Source organism: Macrotis lagotis, chromosome X (assembly GCF_037893015.1).
Source record: "Macrotis lagotis isolate mMagLag1 chromosome X, bilby.v1.9.chrom.fasta, whole genome shotgun sequence".
Lineage (NCBI taxonomy): Eukaryota > Metazoa > Chordata > Mammalia > Peramelemorphia > Peramelidae > Macrotis > Macrotis lagotis.
Genome location: NC_133666.1, coordinates 669786685 through 669807114, shown reverse-complemented (window position 1 = coordinate 669807114; position 20430 = coordinate 669786685). Strand labels below are relative to the sequence as shown.

At 38.2% G+C, this 20430-nt stretch overlaps 1 protein-coding gene across 2 annotated transcripts in view; it reads left to right on the top strand.

Annotated features, from left to right (window-relative positions):
* CFAP251 (cilia and flagella associated protein 251) overlaps window positions 1–20430 on the top strand; it is an 82695-nt gene that overhangs the window by 41258 nt on the left and 21007 nt on the right. For both annotated transcript variants that reach the window (XM_074205564.1, XM_074205563.1), the window contains one exon: window positions 20040–20130. In XM_074205564.1, coding sequence (XP_074061665.1) covers window positions 20040–20130 — 91 coding nt within the window. The remainder of the gene's footprint in view (window positions 1–20039; window positions 20131–20430) is intronic.

The following is a 20430-nucleotide window of genomic DNA, read 5'->3' as shown; positions in this document are numbered from 1 at the left end:
GGTCCTCCTGATTCCAGAGCCGATGCTTTATCCACTGTACCACCTAGCCACCCCTGCATTATTCTAAATTGCTTTCCAGAACTGTTGAACCAATTCATTAGTGTACCTATCTTCACTCCCTTTCCAACATTGAGTGTTTCTACAGTTTGTCATCTTGGCGAGTTTATCGAATATGAGATAAAATCTTACAGTTATTTTCATTTGCAATTGTCTTCTCATTAGTTATTGGGACCATTTTCTTGTTATTAATAGCTTTCAATTCTCTTGGCAACTGCTTGTTCACATACTTTGATCACAAAATTTTAAATCTTTTATTCTAAGAATTAAATTTCAAGAATTTTAAGTTGACATACCCAAAAAAGCAGTGAAGAGAGATGTGATGGATATGAGAACAAGCTACAATATGGAAAGATTAGTGTTGTGCAAGTCACCATCAGGGAGACTTGTGATAGGACAATGAGAGCTGTCATAGGACAAGACTGAGGGATGGTTGACAATGCCCCACAGGCTCCATGGGTGTCCATTTGTGTTTGTGCAAAGCCAAGAGAACTGGAGGAAGGCCCTTCCTGCCATGGAGCATTTATGGGAGGATGTAGCACAAGCCTGGCCTTGGATGGGTTGCAGATCATGTCACTGCAGAGAGAGGGCCCACAAGGATGAGGTCACAAACTCTATTTAAGGAAAGGAGCCCTTTTCCCCCTCAGCCTCTAAATCAACTGGTTTTGTCCAGTAAACAACTGGAGGAAAGAAGAACACTCAGTAGCAAGTGTCTTTGCCCCTGAATTTAAGCCAGGCCTATATTCTGTTCCCATTTGTCAGATGGGCACCTCTCCCAGTCTGCTTTATATAAAAGGACAAAGGAGAAAGCAAAAAATCCTTCTGGTTTCCTAAGAAACTATTTGATTCTTTATCCAAACTTCCTCTCCTGTGTCCTACATGCTCTTCTTGGGATTATAGTGCCCCAGACACACTTTCTAATGAGAATAGAAGGAAAACCAATGTGCAAAGTAGTTTAGAGACATCATATTCTTGACTCACAGTGTAAACCTTGCAAATAAGTCCATTTTCACATAGAATTTGGAGGTAGCTTCTATCTGAAAGAGAAGTTTACTATGTCTTAAACCTCTGCGATATGGGGACCAGGCTGTGCTGTGCTCCAGGTCCTCTTCATCCAGAGAACTGAGCCCCTTATTAGTGAGGAAAGGGAATAAGCAGCTTAGAGATATGGTCTTAGTGGGTCTCATTCATTCACAACTGGATGCATGATGGAGGGATGGATGGACAGAAGGAATTTTAGGGGAGGAACATAGGATTTGTAATCATAGGAGGGAAGATTCATAGCCCAACACTCTTTTTCTTATGTTTCCTTTGGGAAATTCCATCCTTTCTTTGGGCCCCAGTGTCTTCATATATAAAATGACTGGATTGGCCTAGATTCTTTAGCTGGGTTGTAAAGCTATCTACAAGCAGGGTTTCCACCTCCTCTCTCCTCCACCCACACCCCATCTTTGAGGCTGGCCATCAACCTCTTCATTTCAACTGAAACTACTCTCCAAAGTTACCAAAGATCTCTTAATGATTGGATCTAATAGCAGCCTTTGAACACTCTCTCCTCTCTAGGTTTTTATGACTTGGTTCTCTCTTGGCTTTCCCACCTGTCTGACTGCTCTGTCATTTAAAAACAGATCTTTATCCATGTCACAACCCACTCACTGTGGGTGTCACCCAAGGTTATGGATGAGGCCCACTTCTATCATCAGCTGCTATGGAGTCAAATAGAATCTTGATGGAGAAATTTCTTCCATTGATTTATCCAGCTCTAATTTCTCTCCTGACCTCTAGTCTCACATCCCCAACCACTTATTTGATATCTTAAATTGGATATCCCATAAATTTCTCAAGCTCAACATGAACAAAACAAAACTCATTATCTTAACCTCTTCCTTATTCCCTCACTCAACTCACTCAAATTTATCCCATATTTCCAATCTTTTGCTGTCTTAACATTTTCTATCATTTCTCCTCCTCTCCTCTCATACAATCCCTATCCTGGTACAGATTACTTATCCCTTCAGCCCTGGACTATAATCATAACCACCTTAGTGTTCTTTCTTTCCATTCTAACTCACTTTATACTCAGTTGCCAAAGGTTTAAGTATGACCATGTCATTCCCCCTACTCAATAAACTCCACTGACTCTCTCTTGTCTCCAGGATCAAAGATAAAATGATCCACTTGATTTTTAAAGCTCTTCCTATCCTGGCCCCTTGCTATCTTTTTCATCCTACCTTTCTCACTCCCCATAACATACTCCACCATCCAACAACATTTGTCTTCTTACACATCACACAATACTGTGGCCCCTCTTGACTGTCCCCCATGCTTGGAATTCTTGCCACCTACCATCTCTTCTTCCTATCTTCCTTCCAAACTCAACTCAAATCCCATTTTATTGCAGAAGCCTTTCCTGATCTTGAAGACTTCCAGTGCCTTCCCTCAGAGATGACCTCCCTTTTATTTACATATAAATATCTTATATGTCCACAGATGTTTTCATGCTTACTTGTTCTGTTGTAAGCACCTTAAAAGCAAGACCCTGTTTTCGCCTGTATTTGTTTCAAAGTAACTGCTTAAAGTCTCAATGAGGATGAAGATGATATTTGGTCATTGTATTCCAATAGAATGATTTCCTTTGCGATTCTGTGTATTTTATTATGCATTTAAAAATGTATCTCTGAGAAGGAGTCCATGCTCTTCACCAGACTGATGCCAGAGGGGTCAGGAAACAAAAAAAAAATTTAAGAAATTCTGGCCTGGATGACCCCCAAGGTCTTTTCTGGTTGCAAGTCCTATGATTTGTCAGAGAACTATAATAGAAAAATTCTCAGAATAATAGTTGTCTTCCTTTTCCTAGAAATATAGCTTATTTAAAGTTGGATCTTCAGAGGTTATAATGAGGGAGCACAATCCCCTCATCACCCCAGCTTCTGAAGGCCAAGGAAGTAAAGTTTGAAGAAATAAAACTATTGATGTATAGCTCTTCACAATGATTAGAGAAGATTCCAGCAGGATAAAAATTTAGTTTAAACTAAAATTTTATCCTGCTGGAATCCTCTCTAATTTGACTGATTTGTGTGACAAAGATCCTGTATTTATTAATTAATTAGCACTTAGAAGCTGTTTTTGATCTCCTGATATGTTTAACATTTGAGTAATAAAAACAAAACAAGAAACTAAAACAAACACACCAACTCTTGTAAATCAAAATCAATAAGCTACAAATTAAAAAGGAAAGGGAAAGAGAAACAATTGCCTACAGATGAAATCCAGCAAGCAGGATAGCAGTGAGAACAGCCAGAAACTCATAAGCAAGGGACAGCTAGGTGGTGCAGTAGATAGAGCACTGGCCCTGGAATCAGGAGGACCTGAGTTCAAATCTGACCTCAGGCACTTAACAATTACCTAGCTGTGTGACCTTGGTCAAGCCACTTAACCCCATTGCCTTGCAAACCCCTTCCCCCCAAAAAAACTGATAAGCAACAAAACCCAAGAAAAGACATCTCTGGATTCAAATGTACATAGGAAAGATAACGATCAAGAGGAACCCAAAGTGAAGAGAGGACTTTGACCTGATAGTCTTGGAGAATTAGTGTTCATTGCTCAGCAAGAGTAAAACAGCTGAAAGGAATCGATTAGGGGAAGGCAAGATGAGGAAGGGACTGTTGTGTGTGGGAGTACTGTAATCTTTCATCACCTGGTATCCTCAAGTACCAGAGCCTTGTTTTACTGGTTGATTTTAGAGTGCCATGGGAGTGGGAGTGGACCAGGGACTGGGGAAGATATTTAAGCACTTGTATTTGGTTTAATAAACAGAGATCTTGGAGAACTAGGTGAACTTTAAGGAGAACTTGTCATCCTTGTCTCCCACCCCTTCAGCATTTGCCTGGGTAAGGATAAGCTAGCCAGCAGGAACCTAACACTTCCTGAGCAGCTAGTTGAACATAACAGCAGGACTTGAAGGTGCATTGGATGTAGGAACATGCAGGAATCTGAGAGGAACAAGGAAAGAAAACATCAATAGGAGTCATATGTGTCTCAAAATCTATTATAAACCCCCAGGACAAAAAGAGGAAAGTCAGTCAATGAATGATAGTCTTTTAGGAGTGTACCATATACCAGCAGTGTAGATATAAAGAAAGATAAAGAACATTCCTTGTTCTCAAGGAGCATGCATTTAGATGGGAGAGACAACATGTGAATAGGTGTGTAGCATAAATATTTACAGAATAGAGAAATGTACTCTGAAAAAGAAGGTATCATCTACTACAGGGACCCACAAAGGTCTCCTAGAGAAGATGGGATTTGAGTTGAGCCACAAATGAACCCAGGGAAACAGAGGCAGAAGTGAGGAGGGAGGTCATTGCATACATGGGGGTGCAGATAGCGCAAAGATGTGTAGAATGAAGAGAAACTATCCTGGTAGAGGAAGTATCAGGAAGTCAGTATTACTGGACTGGAGAGTCCACAGGAAGGAACAAAGTTGAAGAACACTGGAGAGGAGTTTGACATATCCAGCAGAGGATATCCTGTTTGATCCTGAAAGTCATAGGGAATCCCTCAAACTCAGTGAGTGAGAAGGGGTGACAGAGCCCAACCTGCACTTTAGAAAAGTCATTTTGATAGCCAAGGGAAGGCTGGATCAGAAGGGAAAGAGAACTGAGGTAGAGACTTCACCAGGGTGGTAGCTGTTCATAGAGAGATGTTGTGAGACAACAAAATGGAGGGACTCAGAGGGACAAGTGAGAGTGAAGAAAGAGTCAAGGATGATTCAGAGGTTATGGGTCTGGGAGGGTGGTCATAATAAGGAAGTTTGGAAAGGGGAGGGTTGGAGAAGAAAGATAAGTTCAGTTTTGATCATGCTGAATTTGAGATAACTATGAGAAATCCAAGTCAAATCAAGTTGACCAGGCATGTGCTGAGGGCTAGACTGGGACACAAAGAAAGATGAGGCAGCCCCTACCCTCGAGGAGATCACAGTCTAATGGAGGAGATGATATGGCAAACAGCTACGGACAAGCAATATCTATATGAAGTAAACTGGAAATAATCAATAGAAGAAAGGCCTTAGCATTAGGGAGGCCGGGGAAAGTCTTCTTGTAGAAAGTAAAATTGTAACTGAGTCTTTATATTTGTTCGCAAATGGGGTTAAGTGGCTTGCCCAAGGCCACACAGCTAGGTAATTATTAAGTGTCTGAGACCGGATTTGAACCTAGGTACTCCTGACTCCAGGGCTGGTGCTTTATCCACTGCACCACCTAGCTGCACCCTGTTCTTCATTTTCAAAGAAGACCATGACATCAGGGAAGTGATACCATGATAAGCACATGAAATGGATTTGAATGAGGGGAGCTGTGCTAAGTCATCAATCAGCCTTACTTCCTCCTCCAGATCCATCTTGGGGCCAGATAGGGATCAGGGTGACTAGAGATGGTCTGGATTCGAGGCAGTCAGGGTTAAGTGACTTGCCCAAGGTCACACAACTAGTAAATGACAAGTGTCTGAGACTGGACTTGAACTCCTGTGATCCTGACTCCAAAGCCAGTTCCATCCACTGTACCACCTAGCTACCCTTGAGTCTTGAAGGAAACCAGGGAAGCCAGGAGGCAGAAGTGGGGATGGTGGGGGTGCGGAGAAAGCCAGTGTACATACCTAGAGTCTGGAGATTACCATTCCTCAGAGGAGAAGTCAGCTTGGGAGTGTCAACCCAATAGGAAAATAAATGCATTCACTTGACCTTGAAGATAACCTGAGTCTTTGAAATTCTTTCAGGATATCTTGCAGTCCACCTCACATATCCTCACAGGTTGCATTGCTTAAATTTCTTTTTGACTTATGAATGGGAAATTACTTAAACTATGGAATTGAAGTAGTCAGAAGAGTTGTGCATGTAAGAAATTTAAAGAGGAGAGACTGGTTTTTTTAAATGGGTCATTTAATTACATATGTAAGGAACATGCAGAGAACTGATTGAATTGTGTTAACAATCAATGTCTATACCTGTTCCGGTTCTATTCAGAATACAAGATGTTTGATTATTTTCTAATGTTTGGATATACCAGTTTGCCAGAAAATTATATTTTGGAGCTTTAGCGTGTGTTGCTGCAGCCCCATGGGAACTATTCACATCAGAAGGACAAGGACTTCCACAGCATCCAGGCCATCCCCAGAAGTCCTGTTTCCTCTTAAACAGGCCATGGAAACTTCTGGAAAATGCAGTGAGAAGGATATCTTTGAACAGTATTCCCCTCACTATAATCAGTATAATGTGCAAGTCATGCTATCATTCATTTGATGTCATGGCCTTCTTCAATTAAGAACACTCAGTCAAATCTAGTGAGAAGGCTAGTGTTACTGGATCATGCAAAGTAGGGTGAAAAGGACAAAAAGAGGGAAAGTTAGGAATGAGCTAGCTTAGAGCTATAAAAGCCAAAAAAGGATTGTTTGGAAGTCATTGCTGGTGACAGGTACTTGAGGTTTATACTTGAGGAAAATCAGTTTGACAGTTGAAGTGATGAGGTTCTAGACCAAGGTGGCAGATTCAGAGAAGAGGGCACAGAAAAGATACAAGAGCTTCTTTGTGGGGCATAAGAATGAAGAGGGGAAGAGTGACTGAGAAGGTGGTGATGACCTTTTAGGAGCAGGAAGGTTCTCTCTCAGAAAGAGAGGAGGGCTTGAGGGGAAAGAATGAATTTGGTTTTGGAAAATAGTGAATTTAAGATCTCTATGACATTATACTTTTATCATAAATTTAAATGTCCAGTAAGCTGTTGGAGATTTGAGATTAGAGGTTAGGTTTTAATAGATCTGAGAACCATTTGCATTGAGATAGTAGTTGAAATTAATAAATAAAACCAAAAATTGGTATTATAAAAAAACCAATAAAATTGATAAACCTGTGGTCAATTTGATTAAAAAAAAGAAAGAAGAAAACCAAATTGCTAGTATCATAAATGAAAAAGGTGAATTCACCACCAATGAGGAGGAAATTAAAGTAATAATTTGACATTATTTTTCCCAACTCTATGCTAATAAATTTGATTATCTAAGTGAAATGGATGAATATTTACAAAAATATAAATTGCCCAGGTTAAATGAAGAAGAGATTAAATACCTAAACAACCCTAACTCAGAAAAAGAAATTCAACAAGCCATCATTGAACTCCCTAAGAAAAAATCTCCAGGGCCTGATGGATTCACAAATGAATTCTACCAAACATTTAAGGAACAATTGGTTCCAATTCTATATAAACTCTTTGGAAAAATAGGGAAAGATGGAACTCTGCCTAGCTCTTTCTATGAAACCAATATGGTGCTGTTACCTAAACCAGGAAGAGTTAAAACAGAGAAAGAAAATTATAGACCTATTTCCCTGATGAATATAGATGCAAAAATCTTAAATAAAATCTTAGCAAAATGCAGAGATAGTAGTTGAAACAGTAAGAGCTGTTGAGATCCCAAATGAAATAGTATAAAGGGAGAAGAGCAGAGGGCAGAGTCTTAGGAGTTACCCACAATTAATAGGCATGCCCTGGCTGGATAATCAAGCAAAGGAGACTGAGAATGATCTTTGGACTTGAAAAGACAGAATGAAAATAAATAATAGGGAGTTGAAACCGTAGAAAGTTAGGAAGGTTGAAAGGAAGGATTCAGTTACCCATAATGAGTTCAAATCACCATTCCCAAATGTACTAGAGCCCATAATGCTGTAAGATCTGGTCCATATGATGGCCACAGGAAAGTTTCAGTCATGTTTGAAAGATTTGAAAGGTAATGACCAGGAGAGAGGTGCCATAGCCCTGAGAATGGACACATGGGCTGTTTCCAAAAATGGAAATGGAATCTCCGTATTAGAGATTGATAATTTTGACATCAATTTCTGGAATAATTCTAGAATGTTTCATTAAGGGATGGGTAATGAATCTCCCCAAAAAAGAAATGATCTCAAAGGACCAGCAAGGTTTTGTCAAGAAAAGACATTGCCAAACTAACCTCATACTCTTTTTAGATAGTGTAATGATAGTTTTGTCATACACTGAAGAAGGTCTTTTATGCTCTTCTTAGGATTGAGATAGAGAAATATAGACTAGAATAGAGAGCACACTTAGATGAATGCACAGGTCTGGTTGAAGGGCCAGACCCAGTAAAGGCATGAGAAGGTTGGTGTCGGCTTAGAAGGAGGTCTGTAGGAGAGACGCCCTTTGTGTCTGTTTAACATTTATAACAGTGATCTAGAAGAAGGAATTATCATATATGTTTATGACACTAATCTGGGAGGAATAGTTAACATGTTGTAAGATTTTGACAGGCTGGAAAATTGGGGCAAATTTATCAGATGAAATTGAGTTAGAGCTAAATATATTGTCAAGCCTAAGTTATGTTTTTTTAAATCAGTTTCATTAAAATGCATTCAGTATCTGAAATAAGTTACCCAGAAATATATAAGACTTGTAGAAATGCAACTACAAAATAATTTTATAGAAATAAAACAATTTTATTTATAAAAAATATATAGTATATTTAAATATATTAATATATAAACATAAAATATTAATTATGTCAATATATTATATGTAAACATAGATACATAATTATATAAATATATAAAAATAACTGGAAAGCTAGGCTTTGCCATTATAGCAAAAAATGACAGTAAGTTGAATTATAGATTTAGAACTAATCCAATCAAATTATGAAAGAAATAGAATTGGTCAAAATAATAACAAAACTCCTTTGGAAGACAAACAGGTCAAGAACATCAAGGGACATATTGAAAGGGTGTAGGAATGACAAATATGAAGAATTCAGAGAAATATATTACAATATATGAAGCAAATTATTACTAGGCCTGATGCATTTTTAGTATTAAGACTCCAGTGCACATCCATCTATTCCTTATCATTGAGTAATCACAGAATTTGAGGAGTGCAAAGGATCTCAGACCACCTGCTCTGATCCACACCTGAAAGAAATTTCTACTAGAATATCCCAGACAAATTAGCCATCCAGTCTCTGCTTCAAGTCCTCCAAGGAGGGGATCCCACCATGTCCAAGGGCAGCCCTTTCCAATTTCAGACAACTTTGATGGTTAAGAATGTCTTCAAGTGATACAAACTGAAGTGGATTCTTTGCAGCTTCCCCCCAGGCTCCTAGTTCTGTCCTCTAGGATCAAACAGAACATGTCTCTTCCCTCCACCACATGGCAGTCCTTCCAATACTTGAAGATGCTCCCTTAGAGTCTTCACTTATCCATAGTTAATTATGTCTAATTCTTTCAACCAATCATTATTTTTTTTTTGCAAGGCAATGGGATTAAGTGGCTTGCCCAAGGCCACACAGCTAGGTAATTATTAAAACCAATCATTATTTGATATGGCCTTATGTGATCTCCAAGTCTTTGGCTTCACTCATTCTACTTAAAAAACTTTCCAAACATTTGTGTCATCTTCACCTATGCCCACCTTTGCCTTGAAATCATCAAATATAAGAATTTATATTGATTCTTGAATTCTTTTTTTTTTGTTTGTTTTTGTTTTTTAGGTTTTTGCAAGGCAAATGGGGTTAAGTGGCTTGCCCAAGGCCACACAGCTAGGTAATTATTAAGTGTCTGAGGCCCGATTTGAACTCAGGTACTCCTGACTCCAGGGCTGGTGCTCTATACACTGCACCACCTAGCTGCCCCAATTCTTGAATTCTTCCTGGAAATCCTTTACTTCTTCATCTTTTACAACAGATATTGGTTCATAAGTTATAATAATTTTCATGGTGGCCTGCGTGCATAGTGACCAAAATTCATCTTGAACAGTATAATAGGAAATGATCAAATGTCTGATTTAATAATGTTTCTCTTTGCTTTTGGATGCATGACAAAAAACAATTTCCTCAACTCCTTTATTTGCTGCTCTAAGGAAAATCAATGAACTAACTTTCCATTTAGCCACAACTTATATATACTTTCCAATTTCATTATAGTGAGAATATCAAGGCTGGTATAGTTTAGTTCTTCAATGTCCACTATTAGTCTTTGGACAAGGTTCTCACATTTTGTATACCAACAACTAAGTTAACATTTATAGATGATTTAAAAGTTTTGTGATTATTAACACCCTCTTTATCTTCTACTACTCACCTACCATCAGTATAGAAGTGTAAGGGAGCCATATGAGACTGAGGATTATTTTGTGCTTTTCTTTGTTTCATGGTTTTCATGGCCAAGAAATCATCGAGAGGCTAGCCTAGTGACCATGATTCTCCCTATACTTAGCCTTGGAAAGCCCAACATTTTCTGGGTCCAAACCCAAAGCTATTCTAATTGATCCACCAATAAACATTTATCAAATACCTTCTAAGATATCAAACACTCTTCTAAGCATTAGGGGTTACAAAAAGAGGCAAAAAATAGTCCCTGCCTTCAAGGAACTCACAGTCTTAATAGGAAAGATAACATGCAAACAATTATATACAAGCAAGCTATAAACAAGATAAATAAGAAATAATTAATAGAAGACACTAGAATTAAAAGGGATTACAAATGGCTTCCTGTTAAATCCTTGGGATTTAAAGGAAACGATAGAGGTTAGTAGGTGAAGTTGAGGAGAAAGAGCATTCCAGGCATAATGAACAGCCATTCTATCCATTGCAGAATGTTAGAATTAGCTAAAGATTTTACTCTAATGACAGCTTTTGAAAAGTCAGGGTCACTTCCATGCCACAATAAGTATTTGGAGTAGGGCTTTGTGGGAAAGATATGTAAGATGATCAAACTTTTCAAGAACTCACAAGTGTTTGAGTACAAAACAGTTAATTTCACAATATTTTCCAAGATCTTTCACTAAAGTGCTATTCCAATGAATCCTTATGGTGACCCTTATGGACCCTTGTTTCAAATATGGCCCTAGCAACTAAGTTTTTTAATGTGGACCCAGCAGTAGATAATGTGTCTATAATGAAGACTAATCTAAGAAGTAGTAAGTAAAGAAGGAAGACTAAGCTAAGGTTGGAGAGATTCATCATGTTTGGTCATACAGTGATAATTTGAGTTTTTTGGCCACAGTAACTCTTAAAAGTAGATTTACTTATCTTCTGGGTCACATAAGCAATAAGATGGCAGACTGGACATTTTCTCCAACCCCCACAAATTCTCAAAACTCTCCAAAACAGAAATTATGCACCACAAAATAATGTAATTTCTATTGTTTCCATGACCTAGGACACTTGGAATCCAAAAGCAGATTAAAAAATAAACTCCAAAATCCAGGCTCTGAAGTTCACTGATCACTTAGCATTCTCTAACTTTCCATGCTACCAGCAGTGAGGCTGCACTAACAATCCTGAGGACTCCACAAAAGCTTACATCCGAACCCACCCCACAGCCCCTCTGCCCCTTCCTAGTGCTGTAGAGAATGATCCTGGCTATGGAAGTTTGCTCAGGCCTTGATAGTCAGCTTGGGGGCAACAAATCAAGAGCAAAAGCCTGACTGTTGGTGTTGTGAACTGATTCAACCATTCTGGAGAGCAATTTGGAACTTTGCCCAAAGGGTCTAAAACTGTTCATACCCTTTGATCCAACAATACCATTACTAAGTCTTTATCCCAAAGAGGTCACCAAAAAGGGGAAAAGACTCCCATGTCCAAAAAAACCTGGAAAGGCTTACATGAACTGGTGCTAAGTGAAGTGAACAGAATGAGGAAAACATTATGTGTGTGTGTGTGTGTGTGTGTGTAATTTATATATATAAATAGCAATATTGATAGATTTGGCTCTTCTCAACAATACAGTGACTAAAGACAGTTACGAAAGACTTGTGATGAAAAATGCCATCCATATTCAGAGAAAGAACTATGAAGTCTGAATGCAGACCAAAGCATACTAGTTTCACTTTTAAAATTTGCTTTTTCCTTTTGTTCTGATTCTTCTTTTGCAACTAATATGAAAATTTGTTTAAGTTATTCATGTATAACCTAGATCAATTACTTGCTGCCTTGGAAAGGAGTGAAGGAAGGGAGGGAGGGAGAAAAATATGGAACTCAAAAATCTTACAAAAAATGAATGCTGAAAATTATCTTTACATGTAACTGAAAAAAAAATAGGACAAAAAGAGCAAAAACCTTCCAGGGGCTGCAACCTGGAACTTTGTCTGACCATCCAAAAATCAGTTGAGGCAACATCAGTGAACTATGAATTTCCCAGTGTGGGAGAAGGCTAAGATGCTTTGAGATCCAGACCCTAAAGAAACTATAGTCAGGAGAAAGTAAATGAGTGATGCAGAAAATGGAGGGTGTGTGGGGGGGGGGCGAAAAACCAAAAATACCAAAGATTTTAGGAAGAAGAACACAAATAGATAAAACAACAGGAAAAACTGATGATAAAAAAGGTAGGCCCTCTAGCTCTAGTAAATGAGTTCATGCATCTGTGAATAAATACTACAAGATAAAGGAAAATGATCCAACACTTCATAAGACAGAGGACCCTATGGAATTTGAGGAGAACATGAAACAACAACATGCTATCCCTGAGTGGTTTAAAAGAGAAATGAGAATTCTGAGATCAGCATTTCTGTCCTGTGCAAGCAAAAATAATGAGCAGAATAGAAATACTTGAATTTGTATTGGCAAGCCTCAGCATAGATAAGGATGCAACCTAAGAATCCTAGGTCTCCCAGAAGAATATGAAAGGACCAAAATAAAACAAAACAAAACCTTCACATCATAATGAAGAACATACCAATGGAGGACTACCCACTGGAAATGAAATTCCACTGGAAAGACTTCACAGATCACCTCCAGAAGAAAAGCCAAGGCTGTAAACTCCTAAATACATAGTGGTTACATTGAGTAATTTAATTCAGCAGCAAGTTCTAAAAGTCACATTCAAAGGAAAAGAAATTCAGATAATGCAAGGTTATTCTGTATCCACTAGAAAAGGAGAAGGACATGGAATAACATGTTCCAAAGAACATTTTAGCTCAGGATGTAGTCCAGGGTGACCCAACCTGCAAATCTGACAATCTAACCATATGGACAAAAGATGTGGATATTCAGTAAATAAAAAGGAATTCAGCATATTTTAGAAATAAAATGAAAATTGAAGAGATGATTTGTTTCTCAGACACCCCAAACAACAGAGATGCAGGAGGAATGAATAAAGACAGGCAGTAAATAATAAGCAACACAATGATGACAGAAATTCCAGGAAGCTACTTCTGTCTAAATGTACCCAAGGAGACAGAGGTTAAGGTGGAAATCCAGTGGAGGTGATAGACAGTGAGGGGCAGACAAGAAATATTATGGAAAGAACCTGACACTCTACAGGTAAATGCTTCTTTGGTGGGACTACAGTACAACGTGGGAAGGTACATGAAAGGGAGAGGAGAGAAGCAGGGAATGATGCACCAGAAATCAAATCAAGTGCTCTCATTGAGACCTCAGTGGTCTCAGAAAAGAGCCTATAAGGGAGTGGATAAGGAGAAGGGAGAAACGATTGCAAAGAGGGGAAGGAGAGGATGAACTCTTTCTTTGGAGGGAGGTGGGAGGGGACTCCTTTGATAAATACTCTTAAGGGTAAAGTAAGATGTGGACCTTATACTGGATATATATAAAATCTCCCAGATTTGGGGGATTTATTTGGCTTAAAAGTCCATTTGTTCTCAGAGAGAATGAGTTGGAATCCCTGGAAACAATTCCCACCTGGAAGAGAGGAAAATCATGGACACAAGAAGAAATTTCCAAATAGAAAAAAAAGGTTTTAAAAAAGGTCTCCAAGAGGTGGGGCAAGGGAGATGCCCTACCATGGGACTTTGTCCTCTCTAACACTTGAAAGAAGAGGCACTGTTCTGACAGTCAGACACAATGGAAAAAGAGGATCAGCCCTACAAACTAGTGACAGAGAGCACACAGAGAAAAAGACTCAGAGTGGATACCTTGTAAACTTTGAGGTAGTGCCACCTTAAAAAACAAAGATTGGGGGCAGCTAGGTGGAGCAGTGGATAGAGCACTGGCCCTGGAGTCAGGAGGACCTGAGTTCAGATCAGACCTCAGACACTTAATAATTACCTAGCCATGTGCCTCAGGCAAGTCACTTTAACCCCATTGCCTTGCAAAAAACCTAAAAAAAAAAAAAAAAAAAGATTGAAGTAAAGTAACTGAAACAACATAATACTGTGTCTATAGCAAAAGAGGGTGGGGAAATAGCTTGGGGGAAAAACCCTGATTTAAGAGACAGGAGGAAAAAATATAAATCTAATTCTTATAAAATGGAAGGAAATATAAATCTAATTTTTATAAAACTTTAGATGTGAATGGATTAAATAATCCAACAAAAGGAAAAAGAAAGATCTGAAAAGAAAACAACTGTAAACTTTTGATTGTAAGAAATATTTTTTTTTGTTTTTTTTTGGGGGGGGTTGTTGGGTTTTTTTAGGTTTTTGCAAGGCAAACGGGGTTAAGTGACTTGCCCAGGACCACACAGCTAGGTAATTTTTAAGTGTCTGAGACCAGAATTGAACCCAGATACTCCTGACTCCAGGGCCGGTGCTTTATCCACTACACCACCTAGCCACCCCAAGAAATATTTTTTAAAAATACATGAAATGAAACAAGTGGATGGGAAAAATTTATTGTGCATCAATTAAAGAAATTCAAAACAATCCATTCCCTTGTCAGAAAGATTTTTAAAAAAGAGAAAAAGTTCTGTAATACCAATCAACATGTTAAAAATTACATCTTAATGAATGGGATAAAAAAAGCATACAATAACTATGTAGAATAAAATGAAAATAATGAAATAATATACAGAATTTTCTTAGAGATAAAGCAGTCCACAGGGATAGATCATTTCCTTATAATCATTTATTAAAATAGAAAAAACATGCTTAAAAATTTTTTGACTTCCAAATTCTCTTTCTCTGTTTCCTTTCCCAACCCTTGAGAAGGCAAACTTGTGAAATCATGTGAAACATTTCTATATTAGTCATGTTGCACAAGAAGATATACAAATCTCCCCTCCAAAAAAAAATAAAGTAAAAATATTATGTTTCAATCTGAACTCAGAGTTCACCCGTTCTCTCTCTGGAGATGGATGACATTTTTCATCAGGAGTCCTTTGGAAATGTCTTGGATCAGAGCAATTAAGTCTTTCTTTTTTTTTTTTAGAAATATATATTTTATTTGTTTTCCAGTTTTATATATATAATAGTAGTTTCTACCTATCATTATTTTGTAAAGTTTTGATTTTACAATTTTCCCCCCACCCTCCCTCCCTTTTCCCCTCCCCCCCACAGAAGGCAATCTGATAACCTTTACATTGTTTCCATGCTTTGCATTGGCAATTAAGTCTTTCAATGCTGATCATCCTCACAATATTGCTGTTATGGGTACAATGTTCTGGTTACTACTCACTTCACTTTGCATCAGTTTCTATAAGTCTTTGAAGGTTTTTCTGAAACTATCCTGCTTGTCATTTTTTAAAGAACAATAGTTTCCATCATATGTGCCATCTGTTGTTTAGCCATTTCCCAACTGATGGACATTCCCTCACTTTCCTTTATACTAGAAAAACAACTGCTAGAAACATTTTTGTGTTTATGAATCCTTTTCCTTTTTCTTGATCTCTCTGGGATACAGACCTAGTAGTAGTATTGCTAGGTCAAAGGGAATGCAGTTTAATAACTCCTTGGGCATAATTCCAAGTTATTCTCCAGAATGGTTAGAGCAGTTTACAATTCTACCAATAATACTTTAGTGTACCTATTTCCCCATATCCCTTCCAATATTTGTCATTTATCTTTTCTATCATGTCAGCCAATCTGACATTTAAGAGGTGGTACCTTAGAGTAGTTTTTTTAATGAGTTTTTTTTTTTAGGTTTTTGCCAGGCAAACGGGGTTAAGTGGCTTGCCCAAGGCCACACAGCTAGGTAATTATTAAGTGTCTGAGACCAGATTTGAACCCAGGTACTCCTGACTCCAAGGCCGGTGCTTTATCCATAGAGTAGTTTTAATGGGCATTTCTTCATTTATTAGTAATTTAAAGAATTTTTTCAGAACTATTGTTAATTTTGATTTCTTCTGAAAACAGCTTGATCATATGCTTTGATCATTTATCAACTGGAGAATGGCTCTTTTTATAAATTTGTCTCAGTTCCCTACATATTTAAGAAATGAGACCTTTATCACTTGCCACAAAATTGTTTTTCCTCCTATTTCTTGCTTTTCTTCTATTTTTGACTGAATTTTTTTTCTTACAAAACTTTTAAATTTAAGGTAATCAGAATTATCTGTTTTACCTCCCATGATCTCCTCCATAACAATCTAACAGATAATTTTTCCATGATCCCCTAAATTACTTGTGATAATCACCCTTCATGTTTAAATCATGTGCCCATTTTGGACTTATTTTGGTATATGATGTTGGTTTATACCTGATTTCTGCCAGCTTATTTTCCAATTTTCCTGACAGTTTTGGTTGAATAATGAATTCTTGCCCCCAGTATTTGGGCCCTTTGGGTTTATCAAATACAAGGTTACTGTGGTAATTTATTTCTGTATATTATGTACCTAGTCAATTCCATTCATCAACTACTCTATTTCTTATTCAGAACTAGATTGTTTTGATGATTACTCTTTGTAGTATATTTGAAATCTAATACCACTAGGCCTTCTTTCCTTCTCTTCTTTTTCATCGATTCCCTTAATATTTTTGACCTTTCCTTCCTCTGTATAAATTTTGTTATTATTTTTTCAGCTCTATAAAATAATTTTTGGTAGTTTTTTAAGTAGGACACTGAATAAATTAAAGTAGAATCATCATTTTTATTTTTTGACTTTTCCCCACTAGCAATTAATGTTGCTCCTTTTGTTTAGATCTGTTTTGTGTGAAAAGTGTTTTGTAATTGTGTTTATGTAGTTCTTTCATGTGTCTTGGCAGACAGATTTATATCCTACGACTTTGCTAAAATAGTTGTTTCACATAGTTTTTTAGTTGATTCTCTAGGATTCTCTAAGGAACCCATCATATCATCCACCAAATAAATTTTCCTTGTTGCCTATGCTTATTCCTTCAATTTCTTTTTCTTTTCTTATTTCTATAGCTAGAATTCTAGTACAATATTGAATAATAGGAGTAATAATGGACATCTTGCTTTACCCCTGATCTTATTGGAAAGATTTTTAGATAAGTGCATTTCATTATAACTGATTTCCTTTGTAATCTATGTATTTTATTTTTCTTAGAAACATAATTCAGAGAAAGAATCCATAGGCTTCATCATATAACCAAAGGGGTCCAGTACACCCAAAAAAGATTTAGAAAATTCAATTTTCTCTTCAACTTGAACTCTAATAGATATCCATGTCAATGACTAACACTTTGGCAAGCCCATATCTCCATTTTATACCTCCTTTAATGTGAATGATCAAAAGGTTGCTGAACAAAGTTATCTCAGTGCCTTTCTGTCATCTTGTATAATTTTGACATATGCATGGTAAAACCTGGTTGAAGGTGAGCCTTTAAGGCATCATTTTATTCTACCAAATCAGTGCCTTTTTATATCAATAAATAGAGAGAACACCTGTGTCCCCTCCATCTTTCAACCAGTAGTAAAGTTGTCATCTGATCCTGAGAATTTTGCTGTGAAGTATCACTTCTGAAAACCTGCCTGTTCATGCAAATGTCTCAATATGTGTGTGCAGATCATGTTATATAAGTGGTGGCTATTGGTATTCCCTAGGTCCCCTTTTATTAGTAGTAATAAGACCCAAGTTTTTCTTGTGCCTTTGGCATCTTCTCTTCTTTCACCGCCCTTGAGATCAGTCGCTCAACACACTCAAAAGGTCACTACCTGCAGCATAGGTTTCTTCTACAAATACATGGTCAAGCTTTTCCCATTCTTGTTTTCTTTTGTGCCATTTCCATTTCCTCTATAAATTTGTCTGAGACCATGATGTTAATGTCTAAATGTGATAGGCCAACTACAGGGCCCTTCCATAGTACATCTCACTTGGATAGATAGTGAAAATGGACAGTGAATTTAGCCCAGAGTTGAATTGGAGGAAAGCAAACTTTATTGCTTTTGGAAAATTGTAAAGTTCTTTAAATGACCCCAAGCTTTTCCCTAAAACAAAGGTCCATTTTTCAACATCATTTATTCATCCAGTGTTGATATATTGCTCCAAGTCAGGGAATTCTACAGATTCCAATGATTTGGAGTTAAGGATCATCCAAAGGGCAATGGAGATACACCAGAGACATGGTGGACATGAGCAAACTATGATACATCATAAATAGTTGTTTATGATACATCATAAATAGTACTTGTCCTTTGTTATTGAAGAAGACCAAAGAAGACATCACTATGTTAGAGACAAGTTACAGTGTGTCTGACTGTGGCTGATCAGACCAGTATTAACACAGAATGCTCTCCCACAGGTGGGGCACAAATAGTCCATGGGAACACCTGGGGTGGTAACTCTAAGTTTATACATCCCATGTTTTCCTTTGAACTGCTTTCCTTTTCCTTGCTCAGTACCCTCTCTGATGAGGGCACACCATGTTGGGCAGTCCTGTGCCAGTGTCTCCCATCCTATACAATCAATTCCAAAGTTTTTAAGAGAAACTTTCAGAGTGCCTATAAATAAGGGATGAGGAAGGAGAAGTAATGGTAATAAATATCCAAAAAAGGTATGATGGAAAAAAAAAAGATGAACTGGTCAAGTGACAAGAAGGAAAGATAACCAATTAAAAGTCCCCATGCTGCACTGGTATCCTTGCAATAGCAAGGGAATTTAAGAGTAGCCACCAAAAATTGGGTGGATCTCCCTATGTGAACTTATGGGAGGCTATGGTCAAGATGAATCAGCATGGAAGGGCTAGATATGTGCATCATTAGAGGAATAACCACATCAGTGAGATCAGAGGTCCAACATAATTTCCCTTCCAGGGTGGTTGTGAGCATAAGAAAAAGTGGTAAAGCACCATAGAATTGTGTTATTATTAAATATCTTGTTATTTATCTGTGCACAGAGTCTGTGGAGAAGCAGGTCTTCACACCATTCAGATGACCTGACTTAGAAATTCTGACTGTGTCCCAAAGCTCAAGGATATTCTTCTTTGACTAGAATTGTCATTTGATGCTAGCCTCAAGGCTTTGTGGGAACTTTGACTATGTTGGTGGAAACCTCCTTGGAACTTGGGGTTTAACTAAGGTGGAAAACCCCTGTTGGCTTTCTTGGTATGGGAGTGGGGGGCAGGGAGTCCTGGATTTGTAACCAAAGTCTTGAGGCTCATATTCTTGGCTCTTTCACTTGACCTGGTGACTTCTCTATGAGTTTCCATTTCTTCCTCTGTAAAAATGAGAGACTTGGATCCTATGGGCTTTGATTTCAGAACCTGGCCTTTCTCCCCAGTGCAAAGGGCCACATTCTGTGCTTTGCTAAACCTTCCTAAGTTGCCTGTCCCCATGAGCCCTGGGGGAAGGTACGGCACAAACATGCAAAGCCAGCTGCAGGCTTGGCCTCTTTGTTAGAGCCAGAACATGTCAGGGATCAAGTTCACATTGGGCACCGTTTGTACCAAGTTCCTCTCTGGGCCAACCCCTGGGCTGAGCTCATGCCTCAACAATAGGCAGTCATTCTATCATGTGAACCTCCCAGCAGCCCTGGAGTTGGGAGGCAGCATTGGGATTTTTCTCCACATTTGACCAGTGGAGAAACTGAGTCTCAGAGGGATTGATACATAATAACCTAACTGGGATGTAACAAAGTGGGTTTCCATCCTAGTGCTATGGTACTGCTGGCTGCTACACTGGCATCAGGATTTTTCCTTTTTGGGTGGATCTCCCAGGGAATTTTCCTAACAAGCCATCCAAGACTTTAATTACCCTTCTTTGTCTAATGTGCCTCAGCAGCTGTGAGCTCTGGGGCAGACTACTATTTGAAGGCTGTTCTGAGTGAGTGCTCTCCAATAGTGGTGTTTGTGTTATTATTCCAGGGCTCTGGAGGCAGCTGTTTACCTGGGGGGTGAAGATCTGAACCCATTCTATGGGCTGTTAGATGGGGGCAGAGAAGGAGAATTCTACAAGGTAATTGTGTTAAAAAATGAATGGACCTACAAGTAACCCTGGTGCCTTTTTGAAAGTTTATCATCCTGGGGCAGCTAGGTGGCCCAGTGAATAGAGCACTGGCCTTGGAATCAGGAGTACCTGGGTTCAAATCCAACCTCAGACACTTAATAATTACCTAGTTGTGTGGCCTTGGGCAAGCCACTTAACCCCATTTGCCTTGCAAAAAAAAAAAATCTAAAAAAAAAGTTTATCATCCTAATACCTTAAAGATAGACTTCCTAGAAAATACGGAAAAGTCACTGCCTTGTACTTATTGCC